At 45.3% G+C, this 21,443-nt stretch overlaps 1 protein-coding gene across 1 annotated transcript in view; it reads right to left on the bottom strand.

The window, feature by feature from the left end:
- NDUFV3 (NADH:ubiquinone oxidoreductase subunit V3) overlaps nt 1-21,443 on the bottom strand; it is a 139,397-nt gene that overhangs the window by 105,832 nt on the left and 12,122 nt on the right. Inside the window, exon 2 of the mRNA XM_030203785.1 lies at nt 19,733-19,826. Coding sequence (XP_030059645.1) covers nt 19,733-19,826 — 94 coding nt within the window. The remainder of the gene's footprint in view (nt 1-19,732; nt 19,827-21,443) is intronic.

The raw sequence follows: 21,443 nt of genomic DNA, 5'->3' as shown, positions 1-21,443 counted from the left end.
CCCATCGGTCAGAGGTTATGAGAGGCTACCGTTGGTGAAAAAACATTAAGCTCCCCCAAACTGGCAAGTCGTCTGGCACGGATACTGTTATTGTGGCTATGCTGTTCTGGAGCCGGTCAAAAGCCCATCCCCTGCTTTTGCTGGGGAGCAGCAGGGTCCAAGGCGCACGCTGTTGACGGGAATGAGCATGCTGAGTAGGCTGGTGGGATGCCGGAGTGTACCTATGCCTAGCACAGGAATAGGGAGCACTCTGCGACCCCCCCACAAAAAACCTCCTAGCTGAGAAGGATGTAGCAGAAGGCGCTCAGCGGGAGAGAGAAGCCATAGCATCTGTATGCCTTTTGATCTGGTCGACTAGGTCTTCTACCTTCTCTCTGAAACGGTTATACCCTCCCCCCCTCCCGGCAAGGTACATCCACCATCCTCTGCTGGACTGAATGGTCAGAGCCATGAGAGTCTGCACATCGCTATACCTTGAGAGAGATTCTGGATGCCACATCAAAAGTGTTGTATGCGCCCCTGGCCAGGAATTTATGACACGCCTTCTGCTCCCTGACCACCTAGCAAAAAGCTTCAGCCTGCTCCAGAGGGAGAGCATCAACCAAACTAGACAGCTGCCTCACTGAGTTCCGCAAGTGAATGCTCGTGAAGAACTGGTAACATTGGATACAGGCAGTAAGCATAGCGGCCTGATACGTCTTTTTCCCAAAAGAATCCAAGGTCCTAGCTTCTCTGCCTGGGGGCGCCGAGGCATAGTTTCTAGTACGCTTGGCTCTTTTGAGGGCGGAGTCCACCACCATGGAGTTATGGGGTAACTGAGACCTCATCAACCCAGGTTTTCCGTGGATCCAATACTGGGAATCAGTCTTCTAAGGAATCACGAAGCCAGACAGAGGGAATGACCAGTTTTGCATAAGGACTTCCCTGAGTACCTTATGCAAAGGAGCAGTTACTGCTTCCTTAGGTGGAGAAGTGTAGTTCAGGACCTCGAGCATCTCAGCCCTGGGCTCATCCTCCACTTCTGCAGGGAATGGAATGGCTTCAGTCATTTCCCGCACAAACAAGGAGACAGTCTCCTTTCAGGTGGAGGGGAAGGTTCAGAGGGAATCCCAGGACTCATTGGAGGGAAAAGTACCTGGGATTTTCAGTATTGGAAAGCACCTCTCTCAAGGGCCTCCGAGACTGAGCCTGTCTCGACGCCAAGGACCTACGGTCCTCATGGTGATGTCGAGGGACTGACGCCCGCATGGACTGCGTTGAAGCTTCCTCCACCGATGTCAATGGGGAGATGACCTGGATGACAGCCGGTACCAGAGCTGCGAGCGGCACCGAACTCGGGGACCTCACCACAGGCAGAAGGCCAGACAACGCTGCAGCAGACGGCACGGCAGGCGCAAGCACCCCTGATGCTGAAGCAGGTTGACACAGCAGTCCTTCCAGAAGCTCTGGAAGCAGGGCCCGGATGCGCTTGTCAAGAGCCGCCATCGGAGAAGGCTGCAGGGCTGGTGGAGAAGTCAGTGGAGAAGTCTGCTGAGGCTCAGGAGCAGGAACCGGACTGCTGAGAGGGCGACGCGTCAGCACCTCCTGTATGGAGGGGGAGCGGTCCTCCCTGTGCTGACGCTTCTTGGGTGCTGAATCCCTCGACGCCCCGGAGCTTCCGGCACCATGTGTTGAGGGGGAATGGTGTCGGTGCTTCTTAGCCTTCGCTCGATGCACCTCACCGAGGCACCTCAGTGCTGACGGGGACGACGTTGAATTCCCACGTGCCTCAGGGTTGGGTAGGTAGGTGGAGACCCACTCAATGTCTCACTGCTCTCAGCAGCCATGCCTACCTCCACTCCCGACATCGTTGCGTCCCTTGATTCTGCCGACCTCGGTTCCGATGATGATGTCGAAGGGCCGGACAGAGCCCTAAAAAATTTTTCTCTCTGGGCTTCTCGAGCTAGTTAAGTCCTTTTCTTCATACAAAGACAAAGGACACAACGAGCTGGGCTATGACTGGGCCCAAGGAACTGGATACACCAGAAATGTGTATCTGTACCCGAGATGGTGCGGCTGCACAGAGTACAGTGTTTGAAGACGCTGGGAGTCTTCGGTGACATGGAAGAGAAAATCGCACCGGCGAAATCAAACGGATCGATTGTGTTGAGAAAAAAAGGCACAAAACGGGAAACAAGGCCGTGCGGTCTAAAAGACGGCCGCTTGGCTCTGAAAATAGTGTGATCTGACTTTCATTCTGCTCTGCTGTTTCATTCTACTCTGCATATAGCGTGCTCTGTTTTAATCTGCAATATAGTGTGCTCTGTTTAATCTGCTCTGCCTGTTGTGATTTGATTGTTGTTTCTAACTGGTTTATTGATATCTGTAAATCTGAAAAGGAGATTTCAGATTTCAAAACTGCTAGCAAGTATTAGAACTTTTTTCCTTTCCTAACAGTGTGCTCCCCCTCCCCCACCCCATTCTCACCTGGTCCTTCTGCAGACATTTTAATTGCTTAGGAGGGGCTAAACTGAGCAGCCTAGTGGTCTTATCTCCTGGCTGAAGGAAACTCACACAGCTAAGACTTGTGCTGGCTAAATCCCTGGTTATCCCTATCCCTTGGCTGTGTTTTCTCTGGGCATCTCTTCCTTCTTTCCTTGTCTATCATTGTCACTGCATTTCTATTTTTCCTAAAAAAAAAAAAAAAAGGGGAAAAAAGAACCTCTTGGCTCTGAAAATAGTGTGATCTGACTTTCATTCTGCTCTGCTGTTTCATTCTACTCTGCATATAGTGTGCTCTGTTTTAATCTGCAATATAGTATGCTCTGTTTAATCTGCTCTGCCTGTTGTGATTTGATTGTTGTTTCTAACTGGTTTATTGATATCTGTAAATCTGAAAAGGAGATTTCAGATTTCAAAACTGCTAGCAAGTATTAGAACTTTTTTTCCTTTCCTGGAGATAGGTTTTAAAACAAACACATTCCACAGGTTTTAAACTTTAAGCCCCCCACCCCAAGACTGACACTTCCTAAATAAAATTCCTAACTATTCTACTTATTGCAAATTAACTCCACCCAAATTACAACTGCCTCTGGTTGCCTATGTATGGCTGAGGAGTAAAGTTAATTTTGCACAGTATTAACCCCATCATAGCATACCTGTTCATTCCCATTCCAACAAACAGGATGACTTTTATTCTCTGTAATAATTGTGGTGTTTCAGTTTCAAGGCCAATTATCTGGAGACTTAAGGCTTGTCCTGTCTGTCATCAGCTTGCTAGTTTAAAACAGGAGCTCAGTAAGGTAAAACAGGAATTAGATGCACTTAAAGCAGCTTCTAAGACTACACAAAACCATGCAACACAGAATCAAGCCAAATTCACACCACTGCCTCCAAGGATAAAACCACCTAGGAATAGATGGTTCACAGTAGGCTCAGGCAGACTTCGCTGTGTGCACCAGAAGCATCCGCCCTCACAAGTGTTGCCCCTACAGAATTCTTTTGTTCCATTACAGCATGGTGATGATCCTGAAAATAGAACTGAGGCAGAGGAGAAAGAAATGAAGTTGGACAAAAGGATATGAAGGTACCCAAAGAGAAAAGACAACCCCAAATCACAAATGTTGAAGCACATACCAGGAAATGTACATGGAAAGCGATGGCCACAAATGCTTGCAGTCTAAGCAATAAAGTTCATGACCTTCAAGCCCTGATTTTGGAGGCAGACTTATTGTTGCAATCACGGAGACGTGGCTAAATGGTTCGCATGAATGGGATGCAAACATACCAGGCTATAATCTGTTTAGGAAGGATAGAGAGAGTCGTAAAGGTGGAGGAGTAGCTCTATATGTGAGAAATTATATCACAGCGATCGAAATGACAGGGACCTGGGGAAAGGAGGAAGCGATATGGATCACCTTAAAAAGAGAGGATAGAACCTCTATACACGTGGGTGTTGTCTACAGACCTCCAAAACAATTGGAGGAAAGATAAAGACCTGATCGCAAATATTCAAAAGTTGGGAAACAAGAGAGAGGTGCTGTTGCTGGGAGATTTCAATCTGCCGGATGTAGATTGGAAGGTTCAGTCTGCGGAATCGGAAAGAAGTAGAGAGATCGCGGATGCTTTACAAAGCGGTTTGCTCAGACAAATGGTGACGGAACCCACGAGGGCGGGAGCGACACTGGATCTGGTGCTCACAAATGGGGATAGCGTGTCAAATATCCGTGTGGGTGCCCATCTGGGCAGCAGTGACCATCAAACGGTTTGGTTTGATATTACAGCTAAAATGGAGAGCGGCCACTCAAAACTCAAAGTTCTGGATTTCAAGCGTGCTGACTTTAGTAAAATGGGGGAATACCTGAGGAAGGAGATGATGGGCTGGGAGGAAATACGAGAAGTGGAAGGACAGTAGTCCAGGCTGAAAGAAGCTATAAATAGGGCCACGAACCTTTATGTAAGGAAAGTAAATAAAAGCAAGAGAAAAAGGAAACCGATAGGGTTCTCCAAGCAAGTGGCTGAGAAAATAAAGGCTAAAGAGTTGGAATTCCAGAAATACACAAAAACTAAAGAAAAGGAACACGAGGAGGAATACTGGATGAAACTGAAAGAAGCCAAGAGAGAGATACGTCTGGCAAAAGTGCAAGCGGAAGAACAAATGGCTAGAAATGTAAGGAGGGGTGACAAAAATTTCTTCAGGTACATAAGTGAAAGGAGAATGACTAAAAAGGGAATTGTGAGACTAAAAGATATTGCAAACCGCTATGTGGATAATGATGAAGGAAAAGCAAATTTGCTAAATAGATACTTTTGTTCTGTTTTCACAGAAGAAAATCCTGCAGAAGGACCGCGATGGACTGAAAAAAGTACAAATGAGATTGAAAGTGGATACAGCACCGTTCACGGAAGAGAGTGTGTATGAACAGCTTGAAAAGCTAAAGGTGGATAAAGCCATGGGACCAGATGGGATCCACCCCAGGATATTGAGGGAGCTCAGAGAGTTTCTGGCGGGTCCTCTTAAAGATTTGTTTAACATATCCTTGCAGACGGGAGAGGTTCCGAGGGATTGGAGAACGGCGGAGGTGGTCCCTCTTCACAAGAGTGGTGATAGGGAAGAAGCTGGAAACTACAGGCCGGTAAGCCTCACTTCGGTTATTGGAAAAGTAATGGAAGCGATGCTGAAGGAAAGGATAGTGAATTTCCCGGAAGCCAATAAGTTGCAATATCCGAGACAACATGGTTTTACCAAAGGGAAATCGTGCCAAACGAATCTCATTGAGTTCTTTGATTGGGTGACAGGAGAATTGAATCAGGGACGAGCTATGGACGTAATCTACTTAGATTTCAGCAAAGCTTTTGACACGGTTCCCCACAGGAGGCTCTTAAATAAACTGGATGGGCTGAAGATAGGACCCGAAGTGGTGAACTGGATTAGGAACTGGTTGACGAACAGAAGCCAGAGGGTGGTGGTGAATGGAATTCGCTCGGAGGAGGGAAAGGTGAGTAGTGGTGTGCCTCAGGGATCGGTGCTGGGACCGATTCTGTTCAATATATTTGTGAGTGGCATTGCCGAAGGGTTAGAAGGTAAAGTTTGCCTATTTGCAGATGATACTAAGATCTGTAACAGAGTGGACACCCGGGAGGGAGTGGAAAACATGAAAAAGGATCTGAGGAAGCTAGAAGAATGGTCTAAGGTTTGGCAATTAAAATTCAATGCGAAGAAATGCAAAGTGACGCACTTAGGGAATAGAAATCCTCGGGAGATGTATGTGTTAGGCGGGGAGAATCTGATAGGTACGGACGGGGAGAGGGATCTTGGGGTGATAGTATCTGAGGATCTGAAGGCGACGAAACAGTGTGACAAGGCGGTGGCTGTAGCTAGAAGGTTGTTAGGCTGTATAGAGAGAGGCGTGACCAGCAGAAGAAAGGACGTGTGGATGCCCCTGTATAAGTTGTTGGTGAGGCCCCACCTAGAGTATTGTGTTCAGTTTTGGAGGCCGTACCTTGCGAAGGATGTAAAAAGAATTGAAGCAGTGCAAATAAAAGCTACGAGAATGGTAAGGGATTTGCGTTACAAGACGTATGAGGAGAGACTTGATGACCTGAACATGTATACTCTGGAAGAAAGGAGAAACAGGGGTGATATGATACAGACGTTCAAATATTTGAAAAGTATTAATCCGCAAACGAACCTTTTCCGGAGATACGAAGGCGGTAGAACGAGAGGACATGAAATGAGATTGAAGGGGGGCAGACTCAAGAAAAATGTCAGGAAGTATTTTTTCACGGAGAGAGTAGTGGATGTTTGGAATGCCCTCCCGCGGGAGGTGGTGGAAATGAAAACGGTAACAGAATTCAAACATGCGTGGGATAAACATAAAGGAATCCTGTTCAGAAGGAATGGATCCTAAGGAGCTTAGCCTAGATTGGGTGGCAGAGCCAGTGGCGGGAGGCGGGGATAGTGCTGGGCAGACATATACGGTCTGTGCCCTGAAGAGGACAGGTACAAATCAAAGTAGGGTATACACAAAAAGTAGCACATATGAGTTTATCTTGTTGGGCAGACTGGATGGACCATGCAGGTCTTTTTCTGCCATCATTTACTATGTTAGCTATCGGAGGAAGTGACGTCACGAGACTAGATGGACGTCTGAGCTATTAGCTCTTGCCTTCCCTGCACATTATTTGCTCAATTCAGCTGCTATTGAGACCCACCTGTGATACAATTTCATCGGAGAGCTCAGTGACATACGAGGGCTTAAGATGAGTAAGCATTCGGCCTCGCAATCTCGCGAGGGGGAGTGCAGTTCGGCGCGAATGTCGGTGTAGGTACCGGCCCGCCACGTGTCATCAGCTCCGGATCCCTCGTCTGGCTTGGAATCGGCAACTTCACAGGTAGACCTAGAGCGCCCAAACTCAAAGCGAAGCAGCCCTAAGGCTTTGACTAAATATTTGGAAGAAATACGGGCGGAGATTTAAAGCATCTAAAATAAAAATCCTGGAACTTATGGATGCCCTCAGCTGTGACCTGCGAGAGCTGGGTGGCCGAGTCGAGAGCTTGGAAGAGCGGGTGGATGAACAGGCTGAGGGTCTCACAGTGATCGATTCCCGCATTCAAAAGCTAACAGCTCAGAATGAGGAACTCCTAAAATGGATGACCTGGAGAACCGTGGAAGGCGGAATAATTTACGGTTCCGCGGGGTGCCAGAGAATGATAATAAAGAAGATATGCCAGAGGTGGTACGCGTGCTATGTGGAAAAATCCTGGGAGAGACTTTAGAACCTGATGCCATAGAAACAGATTCGGCTCATAGGGCTCTTGGAGGTATGCTAGATAACAAGCCCAGAGACATTATTGTGAGATTTACTTCGTACGCCCTTAAAAATAAACTGTGGGTGAAAGCGCGCCAGATGCCTCCATTAGAATACAATGAAGCAACAGTTTCAGTATATCAGGATTTGTCACCGTTTACCTTGGCGCAAAGGAGAGAGATAAAGCCTGCTCTGGACATCTTATTAAAGGGAAAGATTGCGTACAGATGGTCATTCCCCTTTGCGCTTTGTTTTGCATTAAACGGAAAGCAGCATCGATGCCATAAGATGGAGGACGTCTGGAAGTTGTTGTGCGAGGCGGGTCTGACAACAGCGACTGCTCCCTCAGAAGCAATGGCCCTGGCAACGAGAGCACAGCTACAGAAGTGGAAACGAGTTCTAGGGAAGGAAAAGAAGAAGTGAGACTTGATCTGCTACTGGTTATAGGTTTACCGTTGTTGGGCCTGGGATTCGTTGGGCACAGCAACGGGCCTTTGAGTTGAAGATGACAATATGTTTATATGTGTAGCAGCTGATCTTAAAGGGGCTTGATTAGTTGATGGCAGATATTCTGTTATTCTCTAATTATGAGCGTGGAAATGTGCAGGGGGTAAGGAGTTGGTGGGAGGAGGGTCTATCTGGTGTACGGGGTGTTCTTCTTTCTCTTAATTATCCCATTCAGAGCCTTAGGCACTGTCTGGTGGGTGATTAGAGTGAGAGAGGGGGGTATTCTTAATTGGGTGGGTGTATAGTTTGGGGAGGGGAAGGATGATTGGGGGGGTAGTTAAAGCAACTTAGGGAGCTAGAAGGGGGGGAGGTAGGGACGGGGGGTTTAGGAAGAGGAGGGGGGGAGTGTGCAGGTTGGGAAGTAGGGGGTTCTGGGGGTAGGGAACGGTGGGGAGGGATCTCTCCAATGTTTATTTCACACATCAAGTATAGAGTATATGGCTGACTTTAAAATTTTAACATATAATGTAAAAGGCTTAAACACACCCTACAAGCGGCATGCCTTGTTTAAAGAACTGAGATTGGTTAAGCCCCAAGCAATATTTTTGCAGGAAACTAGAGAGTTGCACGGGGACAGAAATCTTACCCATCCCCGCCCGTCCCCGCTGGAATCTTACCCGTCCCCACCCATCCCCACTGGAATCTTACCTGTCCCCACCCATCCCCGCAAAAATTTAAACCATCCCAACCCATCCCCACAAGAATGTAACCCATGCCCACCCATCCCCATAAGAATTTAATGGTACATAAAAGAAAATTCCAGTCAGCTCCCTCAGTCTCTCTCTGGATTTGAGCCACAGCACTGTAGGCAAGGAAGGAATGGAAGTTGGAACTTGGAACACTCTGGTGCGCACATGTAAGATTTGTCTCTGATTCACTGGCAGTGTGTGCTGAGAGGTCGCCACATGCATGCGCCAGTAGGTCAGGTGACATCTGATTCTCGTGCCTGTGTCAGAGCTGAGGTCTGTGCACCAGCCTGGGAGCAAAGAGGATTAATAGTAACATAGTAAGTGACAGTAAATAGACCTGAACGGTCCATCCACTCTGCCCAATAGTCACACTCATGATCAATTCATCATTAAATCAACAAGTGTGATATTATATACTTGATTATGGTCTTTCTTTCGTGTTTCTGGAACAAAGACCACAGAAGTCTATCTGGCCCCATCCTTATGTTCCAACTGCTGGAGTTGCCATCGAAGCCCACTCCAGCCTATTCATGTTCTCATTTGTGGGACACAGACCATAAAAGTCTGTCCAGCACTGTCCTCATGTTCCAGCCACTGAAGTTACTGTCTAAGCCCTTTCTAGCCCATCCTACACCAGATTGCCATGTATGAGACACAGACCATACAAGTCTGCCAGGTATCAGCCCTAGTTCATCACAGCCAGAGTCGCCATCTAAGCGTCACTTGACACATCCACACACATGCAGCCATTTAAGGTTAGGTTTTTTATAACTTCCATTTTCTAATTAGAGATCCTTTGTGTTCATCCCATGCCTTTTTGAATTCCGTCATCATTTGTGACTCTACCACCTCCTTAATGGAAGGCTTTTCACATTTATGCTGTTAAAGCAAGGAGGAAGAGGAGGAGGAGGAGGAGACAGCACTCAAAGAAATTGGTATTCAGTAGATGAGAGGCTGGTGCAGGTGGAGCTTACAATTCCACGGGAAGCCCACAGAACTGGTTCCATCTCCGCGGGAACCCCGCAGGAACTGACTCCGTCCCCACGAGAACCCCGCAGAACAGCTTCCATCCCCGTGGGAACCCCGCAGGAACTGCCTCCGTCCCTGCGGGAATCCCGCGGGTTCCGCGGGATTCCCGCGGGGACGGAAGCCGTGCAGCTCTCTACAGGAAACCCACTTTCTCAAGAGGGCGGAGGGCTTACTGTGTTCTTCGCAGTATCCCTCTGCCTATTTTGCTTCTGATGCTCAAGGAGCAAAAAAGAGGGGGGTTACTATTATGTTCCATAGGGATGTGCAGGTTCAGTTTTTGCACTTGAAGAGAGACCCTGAAGGCAGTTTACTTGTTTTTGCACGTCCTTCTGGAGCAGGAGGAGTTTACCCTGGTGTGTGTTTATGCCCCAAATGAAAGACAGGAAAAAGTTTTTGACCGCCTTCAGAGGGAACTACAGAATTTTGTACGTGGAAAATTGATTGTAGCAGGGGACTTTAATGCTACTATGCAACCGGGAGTGGATAAATCGTTCATCCGGTTTCAATGGACTATAAGCTATCCAAGGCTTTGGGGAAATTTGTGGACTTGATGGGTCTGTATGACGCATGGCGCTCTGGCCACCAGAGGGTTAGAGATTTTACCTTCTACTCTCAAGTTCATTTATCTCATTCCCGATTGGACTATTTGCTACTAGATAAAACTCTGTCAGAGGGGGAAGGTGATTTTTTTATTGGGCATATAACTATTTCGGACCACGCTCCAGTCTGGGTCATTATTCCATCGTTGAGAGAGGAGGACAAAGATCGGAGGTGGTCACTTAATAATTGCTTGTTACATGATCCAGATATAGTTAAGAAATTTGTCCCCATTTTAAAGGAATATTTTGAGCTGAATCTTGAGTCGGGACCAACATTGGGAGTGGTGTAGGATGCCTTCAAGGCAGTAACCAGGGGATACTTTCTCAAATGTGCTAGCAAGCGAAACCGAGAACACAGAGTGCGATTGCAAACATATATGGAGAGACTGGGGACCCTGGAGGATGGATACAAGGCCACTGGGTCGGTGTCGGTCTTCCGGGAGCTTCAGGCGGTGCGGTTAGAAGTGGCTGCATTGCATGAGGAAAGTCTGAAATATGTACATGAGCATTTGAAGCAGATTCATTATGAATGCACTAATAAGCCTGGGCGTTTGCTGGTGACTAAACTGAGACAGATGAGAGCTGATAGACACATACTACGAGTGCATGACACGAGTGGAAGTCTAAATAGCTCCCCCCAAATTCGGGATTGCTTTGCACAGTTTTACAAGACATTATATAAGCAGGATGCCACTGTACAGGATTCTGAGATAGACACTTACTTAGCAGAAAGAGAGTTGCCGGGTCTGTCGGAGGGTCAGAGAGAGGCATTAGATGCTTTGGTGACCGTGGGGGAGGTATTAAAAGTAATTAAAGATTTGCCAGCAGGCAAAGTTCCTGGCTTAGATGGCTTGACAAATGAGTTTTATAAGACTTATGCACAGGAACTAGCTCCATACCTAGCTATGGTAATCAACTCAGTGCGGGAGGGGACACGTTTGCCGTTGTCAATGATGGAGGCGTGGCTGGATGTTATCCCTAAACCGGGAAAGAATAAAACTGTGTGTGCGTCCTATCGTCCGGTCTCTATTTTAAATATGGATGTTAAAATACTGGCAAAAGTGTTGGTTAACCGTCTGGCTCGGGTGCTTCCTACTCTGGATCATCTGGACCAGGTGGGCTTTGTGGCTAACCGGCAGGCCATGGATAACATCAGAAGGACGTTGGATTTACTATATGTTTCCCAAGTGAAAGAACTGCTGATGGTCGATGTTAGGGTTAGTCGTGGAAAAGGCCTTTGATAGGGTCCATTGGGGATACCTTGATAAGGTCCTGCATAAATTTGGTGTGGGTCCATTTTACACATCTTGGATTAGAGCCTTTTACACGTCCCCCAAAGCCTGCGTTAGAATTAATGGGGGTCACTCAGGCCTGTTTGAGTTGGAACATGGCACTAGACAGGGATGCCCGCTGTCGCACCTGCTTTTTGCCTTGGCCATGGAACTGCTAGCAGCGGCGATTCGGGATAACGTAGATATTACAGGGGTGAGCGTTGAGAGGAAAGGAATTTAAGATTGCGCTTTTTGCGGACGACATTCTTTTGTCTTTGACCAAACCCACAGGTATCTCTCCCAAATCTACTGAAGGAAATTGAGGATTACTCAGCTGTGTCCAGTTATAAGTTAAATGTGAGCAAGTCCATTGGGATGGCGGTGAGGATCCCACCTCCATTGCTGGATACCTTGAAGGCATATTTTGCCTTTAAGTGGTCCGCAAGGGACATTAGGTATTTATGGGTTCAGATCCCTTGGAGGCTATCAGAATTGTTTGCAATTAATTATCTGCTTCTACAGCAGGCAATTGGTAGGGATTTAGAGCGGTGGCATTCTATGGGTCTCTCTTGGCTTTGGAGGATCGCGGCGATTAAAATGAACATCCTACCTCGTTTACTGTATTTGTTTCAGGTACTCCCACTACATCTGCCAAGATCTTATATTTCTAGTTTGCAAGATAAATTAATTCACTTTATTTGGAACCACAAGAGACCAAGATTACCGCGAACCTTTCTGTATAAATCTAAGCGGGAAGGAGGGTTGGGGGTACCAAACCTTTTTTGGTATCACTGTGCAGCACAGTCGAGATCGGCCATGGAGTGGTTCCGGAGGGAGGACCACAAGTTGTGGGTGCATATTGAACAAGATCTAGTCGGGACTCATCCATTGGGTCATTTGTTGTGGCTCCCATCACGGTACAGAGGCGGGGTAGAGCGGTTTCCACCTAATGTGCAGGTTACATTCCACTATTGGGATTTGTTAACATTGATACGGAAGCCTGTGTTGTCTAGGCTTGCGCCCATGGGGGATCACCCCTTGTTTGAGCCGGGGATTGGTAACGTGGTACTTCAGCACTGGGCTTTGGGATTGGATCTATGGGGACAATTATACGAGGAGGACAAGTTGATCTCATTTGAACAACAGATGGACACTTATCGAATCCCTTGGCCGGATCATTATACCTATTAGCAATTGAAACACTTCTTGCAGTTTCCGGTTCATAAAGCAGCTTTGACTTGAGAGGTTACTTTATGGGAAGAGATGTGTGTGGATAATAGGAGTACAAGGGGAATGATATCAACGATATATAGTCATCTACTTCAGCGTCTCTGACCTTATACGCTACATAGGAAAAACTGGGAAAAAGAATTGGAATTTACTTTGTCGGAGGTATCCTGGGTGCACTTAGAAAAAAATCTTCTGAAATCTTCCATATCGGTTGCCTTGAAGGATAATGCGGTTAAGGTATTTTATAGGTGGTATCTTACACCGGTGCGCTTACACCACATGTTTAGTACGACATCAGATAGGTGCTGGAGAGGATGTGGAGGTTTGGGGACTATGGGCCATATTTAGTGGAAATGCCCTAAGGCCAGGGCATATTGGAGAGGCGTACAATCCCGGGCCCAAGTTTGGGTAGGTAGACCTGTGCAGTGGCATCCAGCAGTATTTTTGCTGGGGATGAGAGCAGCTGGCCTTACTGATACCCAGTTTGGGCTGCTTAAGGGAGTTTTGCATGCTGCTCGTATTAATCTGGCGCAGAATTGGAAGTCCGCTAAAGTTCCTTCAGTGGTGAGGTGGATATCAAAAGTTTGGTATATATGCGAAATGGAACGCTTGACTGCGGTGAAACAGAAAACATTGGCTAAGTGGGAGAGGGTGTGGGCTCCTTTTGTAAAGGCATGTTCTGTTTGAAAGGGTGTAGTGGAAATGCTCTGTGATTTGGACTTGGCTGAATGTTGGCGAGGGGTGGGGGGGGGGAGGAGTTAGTGGGAGGGGGATAGAGGGGATTGGAGGGGTGGAAGGGATGAGGGGGGTGATAGATGGGAAGGTTTATATGAATATCATAAAATGTAAAAGGTTCAAAAATTTTGAGGTTCACGGGGTACTTGTTGCAGCATTGATTATTCCTTTGGTGGCTGTATTGGTTTAATAAGTTACAGGTGAAAAGTTGGACTAAGTTATGTATCATGCTCTGTTGATATGTGGAGTGTTATCTCATTTTGTCAATGCTAAATAAAGACCTTTATAAATTAAAAAAAAAAAAAAAAAAAAAAGACGGCCGCTATCGAAAAAGGACAAAGAAAAATAAGGGGAAAAACCTTTTTTTTTTTTTTACAGAATAAAATGAAAATAAAATAAAATCAAGCGAAAGCACACATCAAAATGACGAAGGCTCTTTCCCGGGCGCCAAGAGAGGAGCCACAGAAAAAGCTGTTGCTCCTCACACAGAAGAAAAGAAACTGAGATAGGCGCTCATGCGATGGGTGGAAGTGAGTCCGCGCGTGCATGGTGTACCGCTGCACGCACTCCAGAAGGCTCTGGCAAATCTTTTGTGTTTTTGCTATATTTTTATGCGGCTCGCCGACCCATTTGTGAGAATATATCAGCCTGCTTGTCCTCAGAGAATGAAAGGTTCCACGTTAAGAGTCACCGATTAAGAAGGGATCTCGGCGTCATCACTGATGATACATTGAAACCCTATGCTCACTGTGCTGCGGAGGCTAAGAATTCAAATAGAATGTTAGGTATTATTAGGAAAGGAATGGAAAACAAAAGCGAGGACATTATAATGCCTTTGTATTGGTCCATAGTGCTACTGCACCTCGATTATTGTGTTCAATTCTGGTCACCGCATCTCAAAAAATATAGCAAATTAGAAAAGGTACAGAGAAGGGCAACGAAAGGCTGGGAAGACTTCCCTATGAGGAAAGGTTGAAGCAGCTAGGGCTCTTCAGCTTGGAGAAAAGACAGCTGAGGGAAGATACTAGTGGGAAAATGTGGGGTATAAATGTGTTAAATAAATAAATACGACAGCACCTTGAGTATGGTGTTCAATTCTGGTCGCTGTATCTCAAGAAAGATATAGTGGAATTGGAAAAGGTGCAGCGAAGGGCGACTAAAATGATAGCGGGGATGGGACGACTTCCCTATGAAGAAAGACTAAGGAGGCTAGGGCTTTTCAGCTTGGAGAAGAGACGGCTGTGGGGAGACATGATAGAGATATAAAATAATGAGTGGAGTGGAACATGTGGATGTGAAGCGTCTGTTCACGCTTTCCAGAAATACTAGGACTAGGGGCATGCGATGAAACTACAGTGTAGTAAATTTAAAACAAATCTGAGAAAAATTTTCTTCACCCAACGCGTAATTAAACTCTGGAATTCGTTGCCGGAGAATGTGGTGAAGGTGGTTAGCTTGGCAGAGTTTAAAAAAGGGTTAGACGGTTTCCTAAAGGACAAGTCCATAAACCGCTACTAAATGGACTTGGGAAAATTCCACAATTCCGGGAATAACATGTATAGAATGTTTGTATGTTTGGGAAGCTTGCCAGGTGCCCTTGGCCTGGATTGGCCGCTGTCGTGGACAGGATGCTGGGCTCAATGGACCCTTGGTCTTTTCCCAGTGTGGCATTACTTATGTACTTATATAGAGGTCTATAAAATAATGAGTGAAATGGAATGGGTAGATGTGACTCGTTTGTTTACTCTTTCCAAAAATACTAGGACTAGGGGGCATGTGATGAAGTTACAAAGTAGTAAATTTAAAATAGAATTCGTTGCCAGAGAATGTGGTAAAGGCAGTTAGCTTAGCGTGGATTGGGGAAAATCCACTGCTTATTTCTGGGATAAGCAGCATAACATATATTGAACTTTTTCGGGATCTTGCCAGGTATTTGTGACCTGGATTGGCCACAGTTGTAAAACAGGATGCTGGGCTTGATGGACCTTTAGTCTGACCCAGTGTGGCAATACTTATGTACTTATGTAGCTACGCTGCCTCTCTCCTTACATCGAGAAGGTAAATCTTATCCCAGTTGTGCATGTTGCTCTTGCCATCCTGCCCAACCTTTTTTAAGTTACCAGGGAGGGGAGGGGTCAGTAGACCACTAGGTCATTTGCTGGGAGGATGGGGGTGCAGTCCACTGGAACACCAGGGAATTTTGTCAGGGGAGTCTGGGGTCCACCACCATGGAATTTTGTCAGGGTTGCTGCTGGTGGGGGGACGGGAGGAGATAGGGAGAACAAGCAGGCAGCCTTTGCAGCTGCCTGCTTGCATTTCCTTCCTCTTCCAACAGTTCTAGAACAGCCGTAAAATGACACTCTGGGAAGAACGAGATTCCAAGATGGCCGCATGCTTATGCGACTAGCTGCAGCATTGTCTTACCTCACAATGCCTAAGAGACGTGGAAAGGCTGCTGCCCGAGCCCCCAGAATCTTTCCACGATGCCTGGACCGATGGATCGGTTTGTGCAGCTGCAGAGGGCTGGTGAAGAGATCGGGAGGAGATCGGGAGGCGTTAACAGCGTCTTTCGGGCTGGAAACAACATTGAGTCCCGATTAAAGAGCTCCACCTCCACAACCAACAGCAACGAGTTCCCCGCTCTTGGGAGCGACGGCGTCCTCCCAGGAAGGAGATTCGACATCGTTTTCGCTGGGGACCCAGATTCAACATTTTGGAGCTGGAGATAAGAGGTTAATACCTCTAGAAGAAACTTGTGTGCCTAAAGTGACAACGATTGGAGAGAATAAGGCTGAAGGAGAGATCATATTTCCTTCAGGACTCACTACCAAACCGCAGGAGGTAACATTAGATTCATTGTGGGACCTTATGTCCCAGTTGGGTCAAATGTTTCTTTCTCAAACAACCAAACTCAATTTATAAATGAGATACAGAGAGGCATATTTTCAAAGCACTTTGGGAGGCTAAGTTCCATAGGTTTCTATGGAACTTTGGGAGGCTAAGTGCTTTGAAAATATGCCTGATAGTAACATAGTAGATGACGGCAGAAAAAGACCTGCATGGTCCATCCAGTCTGCCCAACAAGATAAACTCATATGTGTATGCCTTACCTTGATTTGTACTTGCCTTTTTCAGGGCACAGACCGTACAAGTCTGCCCAGCAGTATTTCCCGCCTCCCAACCACCAGTCCCGCCTCCCATCACCGGCTCTGGCACGGACCGTATAAGTCTGCCCTCCACTATCCTCGCCTCCCAATCACCAACCTCTCTTCCCCCACCTGCTCCGCCACCCAATTTCGGCTAAGCTTCCGAGGATCCATTCCTGCTGTACAGGATTCCTTTATGCATATCCCACGCATGTTTGAATTCCGTTACCGTTTTCATCTCCACCAACTCCCGCGGGAGGGCATTCCAAGCATCCACCACCCTCTCCGTGAAAAAATACTTCCTGACATCTTTTTTGAGTCTGCCCCCCTTCAATCTCATTTCATGTCCTCTCGTTCTACCGCCTTCCCATCTCCGGAAAAGATTTTTTTGCGGATTAATGCCTTTCAAGTATTTGAACGTTTGTATCATATCACCCCTGTTCCTCCTTTCCTCCAGGGTATACATGTTCAGGTCAGCAAGTCTTTGGTCATACGTCTTGGAATGCAAATCTCATACCATTCTCGTAGCTTTTCTTTGAAGATTGAAAAAATGACACCTAGATTAGATATAGTGGAACAAGGAGTAAAGAAGTTGGAAAATATACAGTTTTCAATTGTGAAAGATGTTTCCAATTTAAGGCTGAAATCTGAAAATTTTGAGAACTATGTTAGGAGTCAAAATGTACGTTTTGTCAATTTTTCCTATATTCCTATGATAAAACCTGGAGATATGCTAAAAAGATATTTACTTGAAAAGTTATGTATACCTGAGTTAAAATTTCTTGAGGGTTTTTTATTTGCCTCAAAAATTACCAGAACAACAGCAGCAACAACAAGAAGTGAAGAGTTTGGATATTTCTGCTCTCTTAGAGACATCAGACACTCAACAGGCTACAGCGGCGACATTGGTTGCAACCATAGCCTTGGCTCCTGACAAACAATGGCTATTCCAGATGTTCTTTAAACACAGGGAGAAACCATTTCTTGGCCTGCGTGTTTCCTTATTCCCTGATTTCTCAAGAGAGACACAAAGGAAAAGGAAACAATTTCTCACAATGAAACCGGCAGTAATTCAAGCACGGGGTATTTTTTTTCTGAGGTACCCCTGCAAGTGTATAATAAGGTTTGGTACAACTAAATATACCTTTATGGATCCATCGCAGCTTTCAACACTAATCGCTTCCAAGAAAACAACTGGATCTCTATAAATAAAGTAACACCATTCCCATCGCAAAGCTATTTCTTTACTTTTTCCTGTTTTGTTACCTCCAGTTTGATTTTGGAATCCTTAAATAGAGGACTTGAGTGAAATTTGTTATATTTGGAAGATATAATTTAAGAATGTCAAAAATGATTTCTTTATATGCATCACTTTCTTTCAAGATTTTATGCTTGATAATAAATATTGTAAAACAATAAAAAAAAAATAAAAAAAAAAGAGTTAGGCACTCTGGAGCTGTACATCGCCCACAATGCTCATTTAAAATACTAATGAGCTCATTTGCATGGGGTTCCCAGTGGCTGTTAACAGCATACTTTAGAGCCATGGAAAACCCCTTTGTGCATTGCTTGCTAAATAACATTTGCTTTAGACTGGCTAGAACCAGTCTAAAGCAAACGTTAACAGCACGGTAAGCTCTGTGCATTGGGCCCAGAGTCTGGGTCTGTGATTAGCTGTTCTCCAGAAGGGAGAGGTGTCAGTGACTGGTGCCTGAAATACTAAAACAGAGCATTAACAGTACCACCTTACAGCACAAGTAATCGAATAGCCACACAGATAAAAATTCATTATGAATTTGCTACCCTGAGAGGAAAAAACAAGCAGTAGTTTATTATTTCAGCATGGAGAGATTCAAGTCTCTCAACACGCTAGATCTATAACCTAGGCACAGCTTCCATCTCTTATTCTCTTCAAGAGCATAATTAGAGGGAGGGAGGGAGGAATTCTGATCCTCCCAGCATGCCCTGAGGCAAACTAACTACAAAGCTCCAAAAGGCATTGAGAGCAAAACACAGGTGTTCATAATGGCTAATCACAGAAGACCACAGAAATGTAGGGATCTGATTCATATACATAACTTAAACATATAAATCTGTCACACACAGACAGCACAAACTGCCCCATGCAGTGGGGGTTGAACAACACCAATAAGAGTACTGTGTAATCTAGGAACTATGGATGGGCAGGAGGGAAGTCCAGTTATCCAGGATGCTATTGTTTTTGTAGGATTCAACACTATTACCAATGTTAGCAGGAGTTTTTGCACTCAATTGTTTTAATAAAGAATGCTCACAAAATTGTGAGCAAAAGCTTAGCTGAGCTGTGCACAAAGCCTTGCACACTTTATTGAAGCCTCTCAGTCAGTAAGTGCAGTGTTGTATAGTTAAGAGAACAATTAATGAAAAGCACATATTCTTTTGGACTCCTGTTTCCAAACTGGTGTCATAATTATTTAGATACCAGCCATCCAGTGTGTTTATTGTTAGAAGATATTAATTCAAATTATGCCATTTCATACATCAGTTTTTTTTCAGTATTGGACTGATGGCTCATCTTTACCTAGACAGAATTTTAGAATTATTATTAATTACTTTATACATAAGGAACAAACATCACAAACAATAAGAATTATTTTAACAGGATCATTACACTAATGAGCGGTTTTTTTTTTTTTTTTTGGGGGGGGGGGGGTTCCTGTTAACAATTTTAAGTAGTTTCCGGTTAGTCAATTCCCCATTCTCTCACAACAATCTGAGGATTCACCTCTGGAGATGAAATGGCTGGTAGGGTACAAGATTTATGGCTGCTTGAGCTCCTCTCCTCAGATTCTTTCCCTGCTTACTGGCTGCTACTACTACTACTACTTGACATTTCTAAAGCGCTACTAGGGCTGCTGACAGAGCCACCAAATGGATGAATACATAGGGTACCCATTTTGAAGGCTCTGAAATGCTGTGATCTAGATCACGAGTGAGCGAAAGACAAGCATAACAAGAAATCCAAAAAATACTGTAAGAAAGTGGAACTGTGCCCTTTTGACATCTCAAAGAAAAACTGAGAAGATTTAAGAAGTACTGGCACTCTTGATGTCACATATTTGTGTGGCTGACTCTTCCTGCTTGACAAAATTAGTATTTTATGATGAAGGTTAGACTAAATAGTAACTTTATATACTGATTTTCTGCCTACTCCAAGGCATCCTCCCTCTCTTGAATAACATAATAGCACTTCTTACTCTTTGTTGGCTCTTTCTTGGGATCCCCAGATTTAGTACAGAGCAACATAGATGCCGGTAAAACTTTAAGGCCCACTTCTTCCAGCTGTAAAACCTATAAAATGAAAATAAGGATAAGGACTTAAAACTGTATCGAAAAACTGTGCTAAGAAATGGATGTTATAAAAATGTACGAAAACAGAAAATTCTGAGTTATGGATGCTCTGGCAGCTATAATACCACTTCCCTTTCCATAGCCATTACATCGCAAAGTAGTTTCAGTAATATCTAAGGCTGGCCCTGCCCCTAGGCAGACTAGGAGGCATATTTTCAAAGCACTTAGCCTTCCAAAGTTCCATAGAAACCTATGGAACTTTGGAAGGCTAAGTGCTTTGAAAATATGCCTCTAGGTGTCCAGCTACTGCAGCAGAATTTGGATGGCAGTGGCACAAGAGAGAGACCCTCCTCCTCTTCCAAACCCCCACAATGGAGCAGTCACAAAAGCAGGTCTTAAAGAGTATGTGGCCTCAGAGCCCCAGAGAATGTCTACAGACAGTGAGTGAGGATGCCTGAATTTGGAAGAACATAAGGAGTGTCCCTGCTGAAAAGGCAGGTGACCTCACATCCAGTGCATAGGTGCCAGCTCTATGGAAGCTGTGGGTACCTAAGCACCCCAATATTCTCACCTGAACTCCCCTAGTTAGGAAAGAAGGCTGGTGTCTCCTAGGTTACAGCTCCTATTGGCAGACTGAAGAAAATCTGAACATCTGGCTAACAGGGGATGCACAGAAAAGCAGCAGTATGACAGGAGACAGCATGAGCCTATCTGGCCCATTCTATGGGCTGAAGCCAGTGGGCAGAGCTTGCCGCCATATTGTGTGACCCCAAACATTCGCAGATGCTATTGAAAACAATAGTAAACTTGTGAGGTTTATGACTGCCTATGTGGGTTTTTTTTGTTGTTTTTGACAGCTTTTTTATTTATTTGAAAGCTTTCTCCTCTAAGCTTTCTCCTTCCATTATGATCTTCCCAACTGGCTTCTCTTGTTTAAATGTGGATGAGCAAATTGTCGCCCTTCATACAGCTTTTTCTAATGTTTTAGACAAAGTTGCCCCCCTTTGTCCTAAAACTAATTCTCGCCGATGTCCAAGCAACCCTTGGTTCCACCCTGGCCTCATCCTAAAACACCAGCTATGAAAAGCTGAGCATTGCTGGAGAAAGTCCAATTGGCCTTCAGACCTTAACCACTATAGGTCCAAACTTAAGGAGTATAATCTTCAATTACAAAATGCCAAACAGAATTTTTTTCAACAACCGCATTTCTAAAGCATTAAATCCTTCCAGAGAGCTCTAATACTATTTATCAGAATTTGATCTCCTCGCCTCATGAATCCTCACAAGCTCAGATGCCCTCAGCAGAGATTCATTATTTTTCACTACCAAGATTTCAGATCTTATTACATCCCTCTTCTCTCCCTGCATAGTTGACCCTTCCTCTACCCCAGCTTCAATTGATCCCCACTCCCAGCTGCTCTTTCTCCATCCCCCCTTCCCAGCACCTCCTCCTGGTCCTCCTTTCTTCTCCAGACTCTAAGTTTCTCTTTCCAAAACCCTGTAATCTATGAAGGTCACATCCTGTAGTCTAGACCCCATTCCATCAGCCTGGTTAAAAGACTATTTTCTCAGTACTCTCCCAGAATTACTAACTCTTATTAATAGCCTTTCATCTGG

This window comes from Microcaecilia unicolor, chromosome 5 (assembly GCF_901765095.1).
Source record: "Microcaecilia unicolor chromosome 5, aMicUni1.1, whole genome shotgun sequence".
Lineage (NCBI taxonomy): Eukaryota > Metazoa > Chordata > Amphibia > Gymnophiona > Siphonopidae > Microcaecilia > Microcaecilia unicolor.
The sequence above is the reverse complement of the archived record's forward strand: the minus strand, read 5'-3'. Positions and strand labels throughout refer to the sequence as shown.